Source organism: Apodemus sylvaticus, chromosome 1 (genome assembly GCF_947179515.1).
Source record: "Apodemus sylvaticus chromosome 1, mApoSyl1.1, whole genome shotgun sequence".
In the NCBI taxonomy this organism is placed as follows: domain Eukaryota; kingdom Metazoa; phylum Chordata; class Mammalia; order Rodentia; family Muridae; genus Apodemus; species Apodemus sylvaticus.
In genome coordinates this window covers 2,710,195-2,732,296 of record NC_067472.1, presented here as the reverse complement: position 1 = coordinate 2,732,296, position 22,102 = coordinate 2,710,195, and the positions used below count along the sequence as shown (strand labels likewise).

Below are 22,102 nucleotides of genomic sequence, written 5' to 3'. Positions count from 1 at the left end.
AGACATTGTACGTTTGTAGGAGTCTTTGCTAGCCTTTGCTGAGGATAAGACTTTGCAAAAGTTTATATTTAGAATCACGGGTACTTTGCACTTTATAATATTTGGAGACCGGGCGTCCCACCTCTAGTAAGACCCCAGATCCGTGAGCGCAGGCAGCTGCAGACTGGCCCCACCAGGCTTCCGTAGCTGACTTCTCGCGAGGCCAGCGGAGGCTTCCTGTGCTGGACACACGTGAGGGGACTGAGGGGACATCGCCAGCCCCTGACCGTGGGCATCTTTTCCCGGGGGAGCGAGGGAGCTGGGGAGGGAAAGCGTGGCCCTAGCCAAGGCTGCTGTGTCTGTTCCCCAGGGCATTTCCTGTGGGAGCTGTGCCCAGCACAGAAGCAGGCCCGGCTGTGGGCGAGCATGGAGGAACAGGCCGAGCTCCCGCCCTGGGGCTGCGCTGGGCACGGGTGGGTGGTGCGGGCAGCCCAGCAGGGAGCAGCCGGACAATCCTCTTCTTTGTGCTTTCCAGGATCCTCAGACTCTCTTATAAAATATTAAGGGTGAGCCGGCCCGAGATGAGTCTGGAGTCGTTGTTTCAGCACATCATCTTCACTGAGCATCAGGCAGAGGAGAGCCGCAGGGTGCTGCGGGAAGGTGGGCCTACCCTTGGGGGCATTCAGCATTTAGAGCTGGGTGTTTGCCCTTGGGGGGGCATTTGGCGTTTAGAGCTGGGTGTTTGCCCTTGGGGGGGCATTTGGCGTTTGGAGCTGGGTGTTTGCCCTTGGGGGGGGGCATTTGGCGTTTGGAGCTGGGTGTTTGCCCTTGGGGGGGCATTTGGCGTTTGGAGCTGGGTGTTTGCACCACAGGCTGGAGGGGAGGGGAAGACTATGAGTGGAGTTTGCAACCAGGAGGGAAAGACAGATGAAACCTCACATGCCAATTGAGATGGCTGAGATGGAGGCTTCAGAGTGGTGGATGCGAGTAACGATTTTGTTTGTGTTGCAGTGAGGTCAGAAATTACCACATGTCGTGAGAAAATTAAGAAAGCAACAGAGGATCTGAATGAAGAGAAAATCAAGTTGGAATCCAAGGTATTGATGCATAGAACGTGCTAAGTATTACTTGAAGTGTCTGAGCTTCACTTAGTAATTTACTGTCTATTTATCCTTCAACTAGGAAACTCAACAGCTATATACTGTAGTTCAGTGTTGTCTAGTATGTAAGGTTCTGAATCTACTATTTTTAGTTTTTAACAGGAAGTGGCCCCAAGGAATACAGACTTAATGGATTCCTTACCCATTTTGTAGGATGGTTAATGTTTATAAGAGAAATGTCATTGGAAGAATAATTGTTCAATAAGTAGTTAATGCGGCATATAAATTTTAATTACTAAGTAATTTAAGCATGCTACGTGGATTTAACCAGATTGTATATATCTTTCAAATGATGGCTTTCTGCTTTTATATTCACTACATTTTTGGACATGTCTCAGCCAAAAGTGTCTTTTCTCAGTTCTCATTTCTCTCTGCAGCTGCATTTGTAAAGTTCTGCCTTTTGAAAAATAGGAGCAGGGGAGCTTGACAGCTTCAAGGAAGAGGTTGAACCATGGGTAGACTTTTGAGGAATAAAAGAGATTTAGTAGGAGAGACCTTTTGTAGCAGAGAGGGGGCAGCTCTTCCCCAGGCACATTGAGAGAGGACTCTGGGCACCAGCAGAGGGCTGCTCGCTCGGTAGAACTGGGAGGGAAACATTGCTAGAATGGTCCAGAGAAGGGCAATAAACTTGTTGTCAGGGATCTCCTTGTGCTCTGATCACAAAGATGGGGGCTGGACAGCGGTGGTGAGGGCCTGCTGGAGGAGGCCTCAGTCCGACAGGAGGAATCAGGTCCTCAATAATAATGTTCCAACACCTAAAGATGAGCTAAGCTAGCAGTGCATAGAGGCAGTCTATTTTACTTGAGCACTCATATTTTTTGTGAATATTTTTTTCATCTTATTACACATTAAATATAAGTTTATATTTAAAAGAGATATAAGCTATACTATACATTTATTTATAAAGTATTACCCTATTAACTTAGCATATGTTTGTGAGGAATTTTCAATTTTCTGTCGACAAAATAATTCTTGTGTTTTACCACCTGGTGAACCATCTCTCTTCTTTCCGTAGCCTGCTCATATATCATAAAATCTCCTTAGGCAGCTGTGTAAAGTCTTTTTGCTAAGTGTCAACATGCACTCATGTTTGCAGCCCTGGTTTCTTTGAGAGGAACATACTTAGTTTTTTTTTTTTTAATTCACCCTTATTCTCTTTGTGTTTGTTGCATAGCAAACATTGTACATGAGTGTATTCACTACTGAGAGCAGGTAACAAGAAATGAGCGGTCTTGAATATTTAACAAATAAAAGTTGTGTATGTTTATGGGTTCCATGATATTTGTTACACATTTTGTAATGCTCAATTCCAGGTTAATATATCTGCGCCAACGTTAATCCTGTGTTTGTGGTGAAAACACTACAAATCTTTGAAGTTTTTAGTATATGCCATTAACTATAGTCACCTTGCTGTACATTTGAATACCGGCATTTTCCCTCCTAACTGGGAGTGCTCACCAACCAAGCAACCTTTCCTATCTGTTCCCTTTAACTAAAAGAAACTGGCTATCTTTTAAAACAGAATCTGGGATAAGTATTCATTGAGCCCTAGCTGTTATTTTTCCTGGAGTAAAAGAGAAAGTAGGCTAGTAACATTGGGGACCCTGGTGGGGTGGGCAAAGGTGGGCAGGGTCCTCATGTGGCTGTCTTTTCTTCAAAGAAGACTTAAGATGCTTTGAAAGTTGGATTGGCAAATAGAAGTCAACAGAAGAAAAGGGACATGCACCCATACACACAGGCATGCATTCACATGCCACACGTACCATACCCCCACATATCACCCCCCCCCACAATCACACACCCCCACCCCACACACCATACATACATACTACACATACATCCCACTCCCCACACATACCACACACTCACATGCACACATAACACACACACACCACATACACATACTACACCTCCACCCCACCCCCACATACCACACACACACACACACACACATGCACACATATACACACCACATCCACACCACCCACATACCACACACATACATACACACACACACACCACATCCACACCACCCACATACCACACATATACATACATACACACACACACACCACATACACACCACCCACATACCACACACATACATACATACACACACACACCACATACATACTTCACATGGGGCAGAGAGCTCTCAGCCCCTCCCTACTCCCGGGGTCTTGGCGTTAAGTGCCCATGTGTTGGGTACTATTCGAAGTTCTAACAGGAACTCTGAGAGGAGGAGTGATCATTCCCCATTTACAGGCAAAGAAGCCGAGACATCTTTTAAATGACTTGTTCATCGTATATAATAGAAAACCAAATAACTACCATAATAAAGGTAACAATTGGTTAAGGAAAACATTACTCTATTAAAACAGATTCTTGAACTCATCTTGAACATTTTTTTTTCCATGACATACAATAATACGTCTGAAGCTTTGCATCTGGGGCAATATTTTTAAAGGTCACTTATATAAGTTGTATAAAGTGCATTTTTCTGGGGGTTGGTGAAGATACTGACCTGACAGGTAGAAAATGTTTTGTTTTAAATGAGGTAGTTTTTCTTTGTAATGTTTCCTTTGCAAGACAAATTATTATTACATATAACATTTTTTGTTAGCAGCCTATTTTACATGAAATAAAGTAGTGTTGATACTGTATATAAATAAAGAAAATGTTGATTTAATTGTTTGTGCTAAAGAAAACACAGAAAATCTCTAGTATTGTTTAAAGGCACTCATGAAATTGCTAATTAATACAGGCTCATAAATGTGCATTGGTTTTTAATCAGCTCATATGCATGGGTAATAATATAATTGTATCTTACTAATAAAACTAGCATATGAGGGTCACAGTTCATACAACACTAATTTGTAATTGAGGTAATTTGATTTATAATTAGAGTCAAGATGGTATGTGTGTATTAAGATTTAAATGTAGAACTAGGAAGATAATGTAAATGAGTAATGGGAAGAGCTAAGAAAGTAATCATAAATTGATTCTCTGTTTTTTATCCTCAGAGTTAATTATATGTCTGCCAATAACAATGAAAATATATTTACTTGAATATTTGACTTGGTGTTTATTGACCCATTTACCAAACAGGCAGCATGAAGAGAAGCTATGGCATAATCTGTATAGAGCAATACTTGAGCTATTGTATGCTCACATATTCAAGAAATATCAGGTGTATATTTAGGAAACTGCTTGAAGTAAAAACATGTATTTAGGAAGTACAGTATTCTTTTTTCCCCTTGGTCTGTAGAACCTAGGTGGCTCTCATAATTAGTACCTGAATGACAGCATCTGATTTCAGGGCTGGATGAGTCTCTTAAAATATATGGTTGCAAGCAGCGTCAGATCACGTGCATACTATGTGACTAGGACAGCTACAGTGTGCCTGGTTGAGCTGGGCCCTGTGAAAAGGGAAGGATGGGAGCACAGTGAGGTCTGTGCTGAGAATGGGAGCACGGTGTGATCTTCGCTGAGACTGGGAGCACAGTGTGGTCTGCACTGAGACTGGGAGCACGGTGTGGTCTGCACTGAGACTGGGAGCACGGTGTGGTCTGCACTGAGAATGGGAGCACGGTGTGGTCTGCACTGAGAATGGGAGCACGGTATGGTCTGCACTGAGAATGGGAGCACAGTGTGGTCTGTACTGAGAATGGGAGCACGGTGCGGTCTGCACTGAAAGTGGGAGCACTGTGTGGTCTACACTGATGCTTACCAGGCTGTTTAAAACTTCAGTTGTCATTGGAAGGTTTTGTAGTGTTGATGTCAGAGAAACTAACAGTGAGGCTTGTGAAACTATTGTAGTTTCTCAGAAGCAACTCACTTGAGTTTCTTATATGAAAAAATTGGCATGTAATTAGAATTTGTGTAGTTTTTATAAGCATCTTATAAGCAGTGTTGTGCCATTGCCCTGTGAGAGGGGAAAGGAGGGAGGATTAGACTGCATTAGCATATTTTACCCTTTTCAACTTACTGGATAAATATCTTTTTTTTTTTTACTTTTTTAATTTTGTAATTAAAATCATCATATATAGTTACCACTCCCCCACACTTCAAATTCATGAGCTACTTTTTTATTGCATGTATTTATATATATATATATATATATATATGTAAGTACGTATATATTCCTAAATAGATCCTGCTCTGTGTGATTAATATCATTTATATGTACTCAGAAATATCTTAAGAACAATAAAATACTTTTTTATGATTTAAAAAATATATTTTGGAATGAAGTAGTGAAATGGCCCATTTGCATTTTTACTTAAACATGTAGATGTTCTGCCTTCCTTCCTATTGGTGAAATCTGAACTTTACCTCTCAGGGCTTGAGAAATCATGCTTTGCTGCTGAATTACTAAGTCAAGGAGAGAACAAAACCAGCAGTCTGTCATTTATAATAGTGAGGTGCAAGTTTTTAGCTGAGGAGGTTTGTTTTCCTTTCACATGTATGTATTAGAGAAAATTCCCTGTCCTATTTATTCTTAGTTTTATCATTGATTAAAATTTTTACTTAAAAATAGAGGAATCTGTCAGCTTGTGTAACAACAGAAATTCTGCTTAAATAACCTTTGGATGTTGCTGACTTTCAACTGGAAACCAACATTTGACTCATGGCTTTATCAGCTGTGACCTCGTCAGGTCACTGATGGAGAGCCTTGCCCTGTGGCTTTACCGAGCAGTGGTTAGATCTTCTCTTCTCATGTGACACAAGTCTGAAGGGACTGTGAGGCATTTTTAAAGCTGCTCCAGGAGGTCCTAAGTGCCCTCAGTGCTCATTCGGACCTTGTTCCTGTTCTCAGCTGGCCCCATCCCGCCTTCTCCTGCACTGTTCCATTCCAAGGCAGTGTTCCCAAATCTAGCTTGGAAGGAGAAAGATTAAGACCAAAAGTCGCTTCTCTACCATGCAGCCTAGTATTGAAAGGTTCTGTGAAGGAAAGTCTTCAGAAATTTCAACCGGATGTTGAAAGATTAGAATTTTATAGTCAACATTGGCAGGAGAATGTAGGATTTTGTTGCTGCTGTTTGGGTTGGTGAATGGTAAATTGCTTTTTGGAGACGGGATCTCAATCTTTATCTGTGGCTGGCCTTAAAATCAACATCTGTCTTAGACTGTCCTTGAACGCTTGGTGGGCCACTTGTCTTAGCCTCCTGGAATTACTTAAAATCCCAAAACACTTCATTTGGGAGTTTATTGTTGGCACCAAACAAAACTGGAGTTGTATTAGACAAGTCAAAAGGTGAAATTTGTGACTGCCCATGTGTCCCCTCATAGGTACTAATATCTAAGGTCGTGTGCTTCTCTGTTGAAAATCAGAGTGAGAAGGATGTTCCCACACTACTCTGCAGGCAGGGACATTCCCATCTATCACATAGATACACATGGTTTTTTCTCCCATGATCTGTGAACCAGTAATGGTCTTCAAGTTCAGTGAAGATGGGCCAGGTTTCATAAAAGCATTAACTGTTCAATAAGGAAATGAAGAATGTGTGTCAGGGAGGAAACTATAGATAGTGCCTATGGAAAAAGTTTAGTGGAAAAGAAAGAATGACCCTGTAGAAAACCCTGCAGCTATCTAAAATGGCCCACATTAACTATGGATAATATTTATCATCCACTGCATCCAACACAGTATTCTGTATGATTCTCCCCTGCTCGCATTCTTTCTCAGGTAAGAATGCTCATGCCTTTAAAAGCCTTTCAGGTTATAAAATACACTTTCATTCTGAATAAATAGTCACAGTGTGGGGTGCCTGGAGGAGCCCACAACCAAACTGATAGAAATGAAGACAGAGATCAACTTAGCTTCTAATATGAGTCAGAACTTTGGGGGTCAGGGGTCACTTTAAAAAGCCACCAAATGATTTGAGAACATACATCTCCAGAACACAATGTGCTAATGAGTACCCTGTAGATGCTGTGTCACTATGAAGTGCTGTCATATGTACAGAGCACAGGTCTGTCCTGTGAGGCTTGTAAGTACAGTGAAGGACCATGACAGTCATGGGATGATGAATACCACATCAAGGTAGCATTGTCCCTGAGGCAGAACCAATCAGGGAAGGTATACAGGGCACTTAAGCTATATATACATCATGTCTTGTGTTTTTTTCTTAAGATTAGGGTGGAACATAGCTGCTAGGTCACTTTACAAAAAAATACATTTTTTAAAAGTTAGCAGTGGTTTATAACTGTTCACAAGATATTGTTATGATCATTGATTTTTAGAACATTTTCATCTTCCCATAAAGAAATACCACATCTATTAGCAGCCACCTTGTTCCCCTAAGACTTCATGCAGTCCAGGTCCTAGGCAGTCCATCTCTTTTGCATCTGGACATGCTGTGTAGATGGAGGTACACAGTATTAGCATTGGAAACACAGAGTAGGTACACAGTAGTAGCATTTTGTGACTCTGTGTTTTCTGTTTCTAGCCTGACACTGTATCACACTGAAGTGAGAGAACAGGGTTCCTTATATCCACCCACTGTCTTATGTGTCAGTTGAACCACTCCGAGTATTTAATTGTTTTGAATAAAATTGCCATGAATATTTGTGCACAAGTGTTTGTATAAATATACTTTCAAATCTCCTGAGCACTCCATCTAGTAGTGGAATTGTTAGGTCTTACACGACCATTGGAATTGTTGTCTATTTGTTTTTTTTGTTCAGGAGATGTCAGGTGAGTTTCAAAGCAATCTCATGCTTTTGTCTTTGCACCAGTGTGTGTGAATGCCCTGTGTCTCTGTCCTGGCCAATGCATTGTCCTCTATTTCAGTGACTTAAAAAAACTTTCTTTGTGGGTATCAGTAGTGCCTTATGTTGGATTGTATTTCTTATTCCTTAAGGACACTTATTGAAGACCTTTCTAGGTACCTGTTGGCTATTTGGCACACTCGTTCTTGGCATTGGTGCCTGATAAATGCTATTCTTATGACTGGTTCTTTTGAGAGAAGGCCTGGCCGCACATAGAAGAAGTTGCACTTCTTTTTCATGGTCACAGAGCTAAGATTATTAAAGAAAATATTTTATATAGCAGTTATTGGGCTCTTTTATCTTGATGTTGTTTTCATGACTATTGGAAAATCCAAAGAATGTTTAGAATAGCAGTGAAGATAAAACTGTAACTACTGACACATTGGCCCTTCTGATGCAGGAGATGGTAAACCACTCAAGGCTTGCATCCACGGAGTAGAACATCCACTCAGCTGTTACTCATTGTAAAATTCAGGATTCTTCTTCCCTTCCTATTTTCAGAAGAAGTGCTCTCAATAAATTGCAAAATATAAAATGTCAGAAATGCATCAAACAGAAAAACAATCTCCTAGAACCAAGAAGAAAATACTTTGAAAAACAGTGAGTTTTGCCTTAATTTGCAGAAAGTATGAGATTCAATTTGAGTTTGCAGCCCCATAAGCTGCGGCACAGAATATACTTTCAGGGATACTTTGTGATTTATGAATTTTTAGAAAATCAGTTAACTCTGATTCCCAGATCATCTAATCATCTCTTATCTAGCCATTCAATGTACATTCACTGACAAACCTTAGGTCACACTGTGAATTATTGGTAAATAAATTACAGAATACATGTGTTTATTTATCTACATACTTATCATACATGTGTGTGCCTGTGTATAGATATGTGCACATGTATGTATGTTCTGGGGAGGCCAGAAGAAGACACTCAGGGTGGAGCTGGAGTTATAAATGGCTGTGAGTTGCCTGGACTGTGTTCTGGGAAAGGAACTGTGATCCTCTGAAAGAGCAGAAAGTGCTCCAGCCAGCCGAGTCACCTCTTCAACTCTGAAACATCTTTCTTAATACTACTACCTGTAAACTCAAGATTTCTGAGGTTCTCATGGAAACATAACTTACAATTAGTTTTAATTTTTCCTATAATTCTTCAAGGAAAGCCTTATCATGCCTGTCATGAGAATTATCCAAAACTTGGAAATAGGCAAAAGGAGTGTAGGTTCTGGGCAGTAAAATCAGGTCTACTGCAAGAACAGTGTTTACTTTTAGTTTTGAAACATCTCTCTAGGCCCCTGGAATTATTTATTTATTTTACATTATTTAATACTTGTTTATTTTTCCTCAGATAATTTGCATTTTCTTTTTGTTATATTTAGAGTCTCCATGAATATAGACTAGAGCATTTTTTATAGCTGCATAGTATTCCAATAAATATTTTGCCATATTTTAGTTAGTTAATTTTCTACTGACAAGTATGCATTGCTGTTTCAGTAAATTCCTGCCATTAACACATGTGATGGCAGTATTGCACTGTCTGGTTGTTTTTTTAAAATAACACAACTCAGACTGTTATATCAATAAAGACATTTTTAAGGTTTTTAATAGTTTCTCCCAGAAAGACTATTATAGTCTAAACTGCCAAACATTATCATTTGTATATTAGAAATTACTAAGTTTTATAAGCAAAAGAATATTGTCTGTACAGTGTTAGTTACAGTGTTACTCCCTTGCAGAGTTTGTAACATCTTCTTGATTCCTGCTTTTCATGCCAGACCTTTTGTCAGTTATTGCAAATTTATTATTTAAATCTGACTTATGGCATATTTTTCTCATAAAAGTTTGTAACTTGAATGGTGTTAGAATCTTTGATAGTACTAATGTATTTGCTTAGTTCCTTAATTATGTATTTGCTTCCAAACTCCTTTCAGTCTTGAGAAAGCCTATCTCTCTCCAGGATTTTAAACAGTATATTTTCTGGTACCCAGAGGATGTTGGAAAGAGGATGTCTGGTGTGTTTGAAGAATGGCCAGGAAAGCAGCAGGTGGGGAAGGGAGAGTGAGGAGGCTGTGGGAAGCTAGTGAAGGGTGGATGTGCAGACATGCTAAGGCTGAAAGGCTGGCACAGTGCCTGTACTGAAACTTCCTTGCTTGCCACAGGAGGGTTACCGCGTGTCATGGTGGGAGAGCTGATTTAGAAACACACTAGTACCTGCTTTTTTAAAAAGCTAAGGCTTGCTGGGTGTGGTAGCATATACCTTTAATCTCAGCACTGGGGTGGCAGAGGCAGGTAGAGCTCTATACTTGAGGCCAGCCTGGTTTATATAAGCAGATCCTAGCCAGCCAAGGCTACATAGTGAGACCTTTTCTGTAAAAACAAAGCTAAGGCCTTAATATCTGCTGTCAACTTGCTCAGTGGCGCAGTCTGGTGTTTGACTTGTGTTCTGTCGTGGTTGTGAGAGCCCTGGGCCTTTTCCTTAGTCTTTGTGATGGTTATTATTAACCATGTGAAGTCTGCATGTCTCCCTGTGTCTCTTATGTGAAGAGACACACTTGTGCTTTCAGCAGATCATCTGACAGGCAGAGAGCTGCTTGCTGGAGGCTGAGCTGATTTTGACAGCATCAGTTACCCAAGGAGGGTCCTGGACTGAGCAAATGATGATAAGTAGCGTGCTCTGGACACTTTCAGTTTCTAAGTGTCTGAAGGCACGCAGGCAACAAAGATGCGGAGAGCCATGGGTGGCTGCTCTGCTGAGCGCAGACCTAGGCACCAGATCAGTCAGCTCAGCGTCCAAGAGAAATGATCAGCAAAAGAAAAGCCTTTACTGCTGAAAGAGGCAGAGTTAACAAGGGAGATAGCACTGCTGTAAGCTAAAGTTTACAAAAAACGGTGACACTGTATGACAAAGGTTGGACATTTGAGTCTAGAAAGCAGCATTAAGGCTTTATACAAATATTTTCATTTTCAGTCAGGAAAGAGACAGAGGTGAGAAAGAGAAATTTGTATTCCTGCCATTAGGAACTTCCTACCCCTTTATATTGCATGCTGTCTCTTGAAATCAGGAGCAATTTAGGAGACAGAGTCAATAATTTCTTTAGTTTCTGTTTACTATAAACTAAATGGCTCAAACTGCCCTAGGCATGTTAGTGTCTCAGTTCAAACTTCATATGTTTGGAAATCATTTCTCAAACAGGACAGTTTGTAGTTTTATACTATTTTCCCATCAGATCCCTCTTTGGCTATTACCTTGTAACAAAGCAGAGGTCAGGAGTGTGCAAGACAGGAATTGTGTGAGTAGCCTCTGTGAATAATTCTGTGAGTAATATACTGATCCTCTCAGTATACTCAACATTATATGTTGCTGGACTTTGGTTACTTTGTGGGTTCTTCTTTCTTCCACCCTTCTCCACCTTTTTTTCCACCTTTCAATTCCCTAACACTAGATAAGAGAGAGAAAAGGAGAGTTAAGGAAAGATCCCTGAATAAAGTTAGGGATCAGAAAGGGGTTGATGTTATTATTAGACTACTTCCTGCTGATTGGAGCATTGAGTTCCTTGGGGCAAGTTTGATTTTTGCTGTCAGAATATCTAATTTCTTCTTGTTTCTTTGTATACAGCTACTTAACAGATCCCAACCAACGGCAACCAGCCAAAAACCTACCAACATTTTACTTTATCTCTCAGGACACTAGATCTATATACACTCAAAAAAGTTCTCAAAATTCCCAACATTACACAGTTGCAGAAAATGTCTGCATCTGGCAAAATCACAGCTCTGCTAGAGCACAAGGCAAATCATAGCTGCTGTGGACAGTCTGAAGCAGTCCTATATCCTACAGCTGGGATTAAAACAAAAACATAATATTTCTGTGTTTTTTAAAGAAATCAAAATTCCAAAATTGGCATTGCAGCTGTATTTAAAAGAGCTACTAACATTGTACCTATCAGTAGGCCTGGTTTTCAAGGACAGAGGCTTATTAGCTGTTTTGGGATAACAGAGAAAACAGAATAATTGTCATCTTCCTGGAGAGAGACCTCAAGAGTTGTTTCCCATGAAATTTACACATGGTGAAGAACCAGGCAAAACCAAGTGCTTGTCCCTTAAGTTCTATTAAAGATTGGAGGCAGGTCACCCATCTTGAGTGTCACCTCTCATCTGTACCCTGACCCATTGATGACCATAGCACTGGGAGGCAGCATATTGGAAGCCCAGCCCCCTTCTGGCAGTGGCTTTCCATCGTTTCCTATTTCCTGTTATTCTTTCCCCTTGGTTGCCCTGAGTATTTTCTACAAGGTGTGTGTGTGTTTGTGTAAGTCTCTCTCTCTCTCTCTCTCTCTCTCTCTCTCTCTCTCTCTCTCTCTCTCTCTGTGTGTGTGTGTGTGTGTGTGAAGGAGAAAGAACAAGCGAGTGAGCATGGGTGGGTGGGGATATGAGTGTGTGCGGGTCAGAGGACAACTTTGTGCAGTTGGTTCTCTTCCTTCTACCTTGTGTCTTCTGGGAATCAATGTCAGAAACAGAAGTCAGGAATCTCAATTCTGAAGGGTGCACTAGTTCAAGGGCCTTAGCACATTAAACCAGGGCTTACCAGCCTGTGACCTACAGGCTGCATGTCCCTCACCCCAGGATACTGAGTGAAAACATGAGATTGATTTGCAATTTTTTTCGGTTTTGGTAACTCACTTGTACAATTTTCCAACATGATCTGTGCCTGGGGTACTGTTGAGTCACAGTGTCACAAGGCTGGGCACTGCTGAGTCTGTGTGTCTGAAGTGGTTTTATGGGCAGTGGTGCTGACATCCTTTCTATTGCCAGAATTACCCAGAAGCAGCTTTAGCGTTTCCATTTCAATGCCATGACTTAGCAAGAAGGATGTTGAGAGACCTGGGTTTTAACCCCATGCTTACCCCTAATTAATTAAACATCCTTTATAAAATCTTGAACTTGTGGACTTATTTTATTCTTGTCTATGTAACAACCATGAAGTATCATGTTCTTACACTAAACAAATGGAGATGTTTTGATCCTTTCCTTGTCTGCCCTGTTGGCTTGTCCGTGATGTTTAAGTCTGGAAACTGCATTTCCTGATTATGCATTGGGGACACAAAGCCCCTCACTGTCCTCCCAGGGTTTCAGGAGTTACCTTAGATGTGCAAATTGTTCATCTCCATTTCTCTCTCAGTGTCTGTCTGGTGGGAACTGCACCCAGGACTGAGGTCGGGCGGCCGTGCTACAGCCTTATGGAAATGGAAGATTATGGTTCTATTTCACTTCAGCTTTTTTTTCTAAATGCCAGTATTCCTAGGACTTACTAGCTGCAATATTTCAAAATGTCTTTGAAGCCAACCCTTTGGCTCTGGAATAGACTGCTCCCAGGTTCTTTACTGTTCAATGTCTTCTGGGACACAGATTTCACAACCTGCCTCTCACCTTGAGGAAGTTCTTATAACTAACATAAATCTTGCTTTCTGCAATTTAAGTTGAATTTATATCATTTTTCTTTTCTCTGTAGAGATGAGAACAGCCCCAAACTGGAGGTAACACTTTGTCATGAGGGCCAGCACTGAATGCTGCAGACAAACTGTTTCAGTTTCTCTTCCTTTCATTCTGACTTTGTGCCTTAGAAGGAGCTGCTTTTAAAGTCCAAATGAAATAATACCTAATATCAGTGCTTATGAAATATTTTGTTCTTTAGAATAAAATGGGGCACAAAAGTTAAAAAAAAAATTGGGGAAGGGGGAGATGTTGGTCTCCGGTCCTGTTTGTAAGGATCCGGTTGGCTGAGTGCTTGGAAGAGGCTGGGATGGATTTCACTTCCTTAGCGTTCAGCACCTGCCAGTGCTAACATTGCTACCCACCACAGAGCCTCTGAAAATGAGAGACCCCTGAGTAAATAGGTAAAATTCAAAGATTGGGTTCTCAAAATGTATTTGGGCTGTTTAACCAAATTTACATCTACTTTATGTATAGTTACATCATAAACCTGGGTCTGGGCTAGAAATAGTATCCCATGTTTAGTGGTTACAAAGATTGATTCCTTCTTCTAAATTGCGAGATTGGAAGCCTGTTCCTTGAAGCAAGCTGTCCAGATATAGATTTCAGTGTGTATGGCCAGATGCTGCAGTACTCAGCTAACACTTGTGCTGAATGTGTGTGGAAAAGGAAAGCAGCTGTGCCCATTGGGAGCCCAGAGTCCGCTCTGTAGGCTGTGAGGACACTGAGCTCAGGGCTGTCAGTCAGTCACAACAGTGCATGCAGGAAGTCATATATACACAAATGCATGTCTGCTCACTTAACTGAGCCTCAGATGTGTAGTCATTTGCTTCATTCTAATTTCTGCATTTTCCTTTTGAAGGTTCAGCAGTTTTCTGAGAAATCTTTCCTCTTAGAGCTTTTGAAAACCCATGAAAATGCGTTAGAGAGACAGCGGAGTGAGATTATCGGCGAGCGGGAGACACTGCTCCAAGCCTGCGTAAGTCTTCAGCCACAGAGAAACATCTCAGTTATTAACCTAACCACTTCAAAGGCATTTTAGTGTGCACAGCTTCACTTTTGACAAAATTATCTATATCCGTATCTGTATCAGCTGACAGTACTAGTCAAACAAAAAGTAGTAAGGGCTGGTAAAAGCTGGCAGGAGCGTATAAGCTGGAAAGATTGTGCTGGCAAGGATGTAACTTGGGAACTATGTGCAGCTGTAATTAATGAGCCCAAGAGAAGGAATGCCACTACTTTTAATCACTCAGGTGTTGAGACCCAGTTTTAATGCTTCCGATTAACAAAGAAGTTTGTACTTTTAGGCATATTTATGGGCATGGGTGAAAAGATATTGTTTATCTTTTTATCTAAAGTCAAAGTCAGCAATCTCTAGAGTAGTTATGATTACAGGCCATTTAGAGATGTGACTAGCCCTAAGTTGACATTTTGAAGAAAATACATTTGGGCCAGTGAGAGGGCTCAGTGGATAAAGGTGCCTTCCGCCAAATCGCATGACCTTTCAGTCCCTGGAATCATCAGTGGAAGAATAGAACTGACTCCTGCAAGATTTTCCCCTTACCTTCACATGTGTGCCACAAACACATTCACACCAAGACATACACACACACACACACACACACAGAGAATGAAATGAAATGAATTATATAAAATATACTTAAGAATAATAAAAATACAGCTTATGACAGGACCAGCTTCTAAATGTGATTCCACATAGTTGGAATATAGCCAAAAATAAAAATACAGAAACCAGTGTATCTGGTGCTGTCAGAAAATTAGATTTTTGCACCATCTAGAGATTTTTTTAAATTCATATTTTCATGCCCTGTGGACATTTCATTCACAACACAAAAGCTTATTTAGAACTAACTCTGAAATGATTGCATAATTTGGCTTCAAATGATCAGGTTTTTCTTTTTCCTGTAAGCAGCCATTGTTCCTTTGAGTAAAGGTTGTAATTTTCACATTTTGATGTTACTCCTCCTCCTAATTGTGCATTATATTGACAAAGTAGCATATACGATTATGAAGTAAATTCACAGATACAAGCATAAAGATAAATGTCAGAATTTCTACTTCATTATTTCTCCCAGTTGTAAAGATAAAAGTTCTCAATGGAGGTTGTTGTGGAACAGCTTCAGCTTAAGAGCACATCCTTGGCAGCACAGGTTGCTGAGGTGACGAAGGAGACAGGGAGGACAACGCTGGCTGCTGACATCAGATCATTGTATTCTAACCATGTAAGGATGGTGCAACCATCCCATGTCTGTCACATTTGGTCACTTATTTCTTCTGCTTTTTAGGAGGCTATAAAGAAAAAAACCACAGATGAAGAGGAAAAGTTTATTAAGGAAATTACAGACTTCAATGACAATTATGAAATAACCAAGAAAAGAGGTACTATGATGAAAGAAAATATCAAGATGGAAATTGCTGACTTAGAAAACCAGGCAGATGTTTTGAGAGGGGGTATGAGTACACAATCACCTCATTTGTCTGTTATTCATGAAATTGAGGTGGTCTTTGCTTGTTTGTTTTTGAAACAGGGTCTTACTATGTCACACAAACTGGCTTGGAACTTAATGTGTAGCCCAGGCTGGCCTCAGACTTGTGATCCTCCTGTCTCAGACCATCAAGTACTGAGGTTTACAAGTATGCACTATCAGGCCCAGTTAAAAAGAGTCACTTTGAATGAACGTGTTTTCCAGGTCAGCTGGGTAAAAAGGAAAATTCTATCATTATATGGTTAAGCCTTTCACTTAATGAATGTATACTGTCCTCATGAATATATGGTTTTGTTATGACCAATGTCAGATTCTTCAGAAGTACATTGGGAACTGAGTGTTTGACTTTTCACCTAATATAAATGTTTGTTGTCTGTTTACTATGTTATGTGGTGTTAGGTACTGCTCTAGGTCCCAGGGATATGAAATGTAAAGGTATAAGAAACAAATTCGCAAGCCTGTAATGGAATGTGTCCTAGGGGTAGGACTGCTGTGTGAGTTGTGTATTTTCATCAGCCCTGTATAAAATAGGAAGTAAGGTTAGAGAGGTGGAGAGGGTGTTCTATCAGGACTGTCTGCATTTTATTGCAATCTATGATAAGATAATGAACTAAGACAGTTGCCAAAGAGAATGAGGAGCCATTTAGGCAAGTGACAGGACTGTAGTGCACATGGAAACAGGGACAGCCAAACCATCTGTTCCCAGGCTCCATGTGCTCTACCCCCAACATGAAGTTCAGTTTCTTACTCTGATTCAGGCCCAGTTGAGACTCCTTCATCGCAGTCCCCTGTCGTTCTAGAGAAATTGTTCATCTGAAAAACTCACAGTGAAGCAGTTTCTCAGATAGTCGTGTGCTGCGATGAGACCAGAAGGACAGAACGCATGGAGCTGTTGCCCCACAGTGGTTCTGAACTGTAGTCACAGGACATTGGGCACGGCCTGTTAGGACTTGGTCACCCTCTGGCTGCATTGTGGCTACCATGCAGAGTATTAGTTCCTCCCTGTTTTCCTCTTCCGGTCTGCCCCTTCCTTTCTGTGAAAGATGCCTTGTGTTTGCAGTGACAACTTTTTAGAGCTCACTTCTGTTCTGTAGGAGCTTGGGCATTTAGGGGCTTCTTTGACATTTTTACCATCACTGGGCTTATGGAAATATAGTTCTCTTAAAGACGTTGTGACTCTAGATGAATCTTACTGAGATTAATTCCACTGGGGAGAAAAGTTTGTAGCCACAAATCTTCCTGAGATCAGACCTTGTGATTTTGGCTTTTTCTGAAACACTGAGAAACAATGTTCTTAAGTGTTTTCCTCCTTTATTGAAAATAGATGCTTTTTTTTTCCCATACACTCTATTCTGATTATAATTTCTCCTCCCTCTACACCTGGCCAGCAGGCTTGACTGAATGATTTTCTGAAGCATCATGGTAGATTTATTTCTGATCAAAACAAAGAGTTTAAATTTATACAGTGTGTTTTATCTTTAGATCATGATTTCCTAGCAGGGCTGTGGGTTTATCTTCGCTGACAGGTGTTTGTTTTAATCCCTGAAGCAGCCAGTAAGGAAATGCAAAGATGCATTGCTAGAGCAGCACACAAATCAAAGGTAATCTTAGAATACTCATGATGTAGCCAGAGTGACACATGTAAGGAAGAACAAAACAGTGAAACAAATATCAACACAGTAGACTGCTCATCTGTATTATCAATTAACAGTAAATGCTAGTGAGCCATCACTGCAGCTAGAAGACAGCTGATCAGACTGACACACAGGTACTCCCCTATGTGCCACGGAGGAGAAAGGCAAAGAAACTTTGAGGGTGCAGATTGTCTGAAAGCTAATGGAGGAGGCTGGAGAGGCGGCTCAGCGGGGAAGGGCATGTATCATTCTTGATGAACACCCGAGGTCTGTTCCTAGCACCCAAACCAGGCAGATCATAGTTGCCTGTGTGCCTGGCTCGGTGGGATCTGAAATGCCTCTGACCTGCTTGAACACGTGTGTGTGCGTGCTCACACACACACATAATTAACAAGTATTCAAAAAGCTAATAAAATAATTTGTGTTTACAATAACCATAGCAAGCTAACAGTTATATTGTGATATAACTTAGTAAAGAAATGTCACTGAAGTTAAAACAAATTTTATATTGAAAAGTTTAGTTTCTGGGCCCCCAGTAGAGGATCTAGAGAAAGGACCTAAGGAGCTGAAGGGGTTTGCAGACCCATAGGAGGAACATATGAACCAACCAGTTCCCCCAGAGCTCCTACAGTCTAAACCACCAACCAAAGAGTACACATGGAGGGACAAGTGGCTCCAGCCACATATGTAGCAGATGACGGCCTTGTTGGACATCAGTGAGAGGAGAGGCCATTGGTCCTGTGAAGGCTTGATGCCTCAGTGTATGGGAATGCTAGGACAGGGAAGCAGGAGTGGGTAGGTTAGTGAGCAGGAGGAGAGGGGATGGGATAGAGGGTTTTTGGAGAGGAAATGAAGAAAGGGGATAACATTTGAAATGTAAATAAAATAACTAATAAAAAATAAATGTTAAAAAAGAATACTGAAATAATACACAATGTATTTTCTCAACATAAGTCAATAACTAAAAAAAATTAACAAGTATAAAAGTATCCTGCAAAATCTAAACATTTGAAAATTAAATGGCATATGTATAAATAACTCACTGACTAAGGGGAAATAAAAAGAGCATTAATTGAGCTATAATATAAATTTAACATACTAAAATCTTAGAGTTCAGGCAGCATTTTTGGAGGTTTGTAAGTAACTTTAATACTTATGTTAATTTAAATAAAAGAATATCTAAGGTTGGTGCATTTTATATGATAAAGATCCCAAAAAGAAATGCAAATAAACTCACATAAAGGAAGAAACTTGAATTTCATATCAATTACAGCTTTTCATATCAATTATTCTATATACATTTTCTTAGGTGAAAGTTAAGTTTTGTAAAGTTAAAAAGTATCTTGTATTTTAATTTGAGTCACATTAATTTATTAGTGAACTTAGGGAAAATCGCTATCTCCTAATCCTCAGTCTTCCCATCAGAAAACTAAAGATGGGGCAGCAAGATGGCTCAGCAGCTTAAAGACTTGCAGCTAAGCCCAAGAACCTGACTTTGATCTCATGGTGGAAGTAAAGAACCGACTCTTACAAGTTGTCTTCTGACTACTACATACATGATGTAGCATGCATGCACCTGCACACGCATACACACATGCAAGCATGCATGCACAATGTAAGAAGTGTTTCAGTTGTCTTGACTTTTCTTGTTACTGTTTTTTTTTAAGTATTAAAATATTTTAAGTGGGTTTTCCCACTGAGTTTTCTTATCATTATTAACTGTTTACAGGTAAAGTACCTTCTTCTACATTCAGATTTCCTAACACAAATGAACCTGATTTTGCTGTTCTCTTGGTTTCAATGCACATACACACATACATTGAAATACATAACACACGTTCACACACACAAATAATAGTAAACCAAGAAAGATGTGTGGCACAGAAAGGAGGCAGTTGAGCAGAAGAATATACTAATAACAGCTGTGATGAGTGGGCATGGGGGTTAGAGAGAGTGCAGTGCACCTCTGTGGCTCATCATTGCTACAGAATAAAGGGAGGAAGCCAAGGGGGCACACATGTCGGGATAACAAATGTGGTGGCACAAATTAAAAGCAGGAATGGAAGAGTAAACCCTGAGAAGCACAAAGACAAAGAATGCAACCGTACCACACTGTCCTGGTGGTTCCGCTGTCTACTCAGAGTCCTTTCTCTGCTTCCACATACAGTCCCCAGAAACATCTTCTTGCTTGAATCTGTTTAAAACATGCAGGAACTAGCTACCTGTGATTGCAGTTCCAGGATGCAACATCTCCTGTCCCTGAGGGCATGTGTGCCTTCACATGATAGACACACACACACACACACACATACACACATATACACACACACACACACTAAATAGGTAGATAGGTAGATACATGGATAGTCAGTCAGGCAAATCATTCGGATAGCTGTTTAGAGCATTCCTAAGTAAAATCCCAAACAGGACAGTATACAGTGAGCAGGAGAGAGGTTGTACTTGGGTGAGGGTTGTAGCAACAGTGTCAGCAGTGATCAATATCTGATTCTCTTGTGAAGATCCACAGGGTAGAGGAGAGGTCTTAGGCCAGTGTTTGGGACCTTAGTAATTAAGAATGTGCAATAATTGGTTTTATATTTATATATATATAATAGATATTTTATATATTTATATATATATATACATACACATATGTATACACAAACATATACACATATATATACATACATACACACACACATATATATATATATATATACATACATATACACACACATATATAATTTGTGAAACAGCAAGGTTGTCTTCTGTAAACTTTTGGTAATTCACAGATTGATGGCTCAACCATTCCATAATTGTCATAACATTTGCTCAGAGTATTTCCTGTGTTCACATCTCTCAAGTCATAAATCAGGGTTTTTTCTGGATAGGAAATAAGATACATAGTATAGTTTAATAATCAATTCGTTGTTAGTCTATTAATGATTTGCAGTGAATATATGGGAAACACTCTGCTAAAAGGTGAGAATGAATTTGCTTATCTGAGTTTGGTTTAATAATTATAACCATAAAACCTAGTTATTAGCCTGGCTTGGTGGTAAACAGTTAATTCCAGTATTCAGTAGGCTGAGCTCTGCAGGCAGAACTTTGTGTGTTTGAGTTTGAGACCAACCTGCTCTGTACAGGAAGTTTCAGGCTAGCAAGTGCTGTATAGTGAGACCTTGTTTAAAAATCAATCAAACAAGCCGGGCATGTTGGCGCATGCCTGTAATCCCAGCACTTGGGAGGCAGAGGCAGGTGGATTTCTGAGTTCGAGGCCAGCCTGGTCTATAGAGTGAGTTCCAGGACAGCCAGGGCTACACAGAGAAACCCTGTCTCGAAAAACCAAAAAAAAAAAAAAAAAAAAATCAAACAAACAAAAACCTAACCAGGAAAATAAAAAACATCAGAGTTATTGATAGAAGCCTAGGAAGAAACTGAAAGCAATTATTCTTATGAGTTGTAGCTCAGTCTGTAAATTAAGAAAGAAAATAAAAATAAGGCAGTGGGAAAATGGAGAAGAGAACGTACCCTAAAACACGGGGTATAATTCTTCAGTTCTGTGAGTGTTATTGGGAGGCTGTCCATTGTTTCCTTTTGTGCTTAAATAGTCAGTCTTCAAGAGAGAGCTCTGGTAGCCATTTCCAGATAGAAAGATGGTCAAGAGGAGCAGATTCTTTTCCTCGCCCTTCTGACCTGAGACTAGAGCTGGGCAGGCTTTTCCTTCTGTCAGTAGGGTTCCCATGACCAAACCTAAATGGGGGAGGAAGACCCCCTTAAGGACCATTATTAAAATAACCACCCATCAAGGAGAAACTGGGTTTAGCCTCCCAAGGCCCCCTGCAGTAGACCTGATCTTTCTTCTTGTAATTCTTGTTGTATTTCCTTACCCCTATTTTTTTTTTACTGGAAAAGAGAAAGGGGGGCAAATAGGGGCAAATAAAATACAGAGTAAATCTTCAGATTATTTAGTTTAGAGAGAGGGGAAGGGGAGAGGAGGAGTGGAGAGGGGAGGAGAGAGAGAGAGAGAGAGAGAGAGAGAGAGAGAGAGAGAGAGAGAGAGAGAGAGAGAGAGAGAGAGAAGGGATTAAAAATAGCACATTCTCTGGCTCAGAGATATTTAAATCCAAAATGTCTCCATTATTCTTGTATCAGGGTCACAAGGCTGACTGGGGAGCACATCGTCAGATAGTGCTGACCACTGTGCTGAGGCACCATGTGTGGTGCTGGAGGGCCCATGTGCATCCTGAGTGCATCTGTGAGCCCTTCACTCCACTCTTCTCATTGATGAAAGAAGTAGGGGACAGCTCTGACATTTTCTTTTCATAGACATTTTCTTAATGAACAGAAATATTTTAAAAGAATAGTGTATTCTGTGTGTTGATGCCTAAGCGTCTGCATCACATGCACACAGGAGCCTGAAGGGGGCAGAAGTGGAGTCAGATCCCTAGTCACGAGCTGCATGTGGACACTGGGAACCAAACCAAGGTCCTCTTCAAGAACAAGTGTTCTTAACCTGAGCCAGCTGTCCTGGCTAGAAACAAATATTTAAAGGCAACTAT

The 22,102-nt window shown here is 40.5% G+C and overlaps 1 protein-coding gene across 1 annotated transcript in view; it reads left to right on the top strand.

Moving 5' to 3' along the window:
• The first annotated feature begins 560 nt into the window (after positions 1-560).
• Ccdc172 (coiled-coil domain containing 172) overlaps positions 561-22,102 on the top strand; it is a 41,798-nt gene continuing 20,256 nt past the window's right edge. Inside the window, 4 exon segments of the mRNA XM_052172117.1 lie at positions 561-639; positions 991-1,076; positions 14,262-14,378; positions 15,706-15,871. Of these exon segments, the coding sequence (XP_052028077.1) occupies positions 561-639; positions 991-1,076; positions 14,262-14,378; positions 15,706-15,871 (448 nt within the window).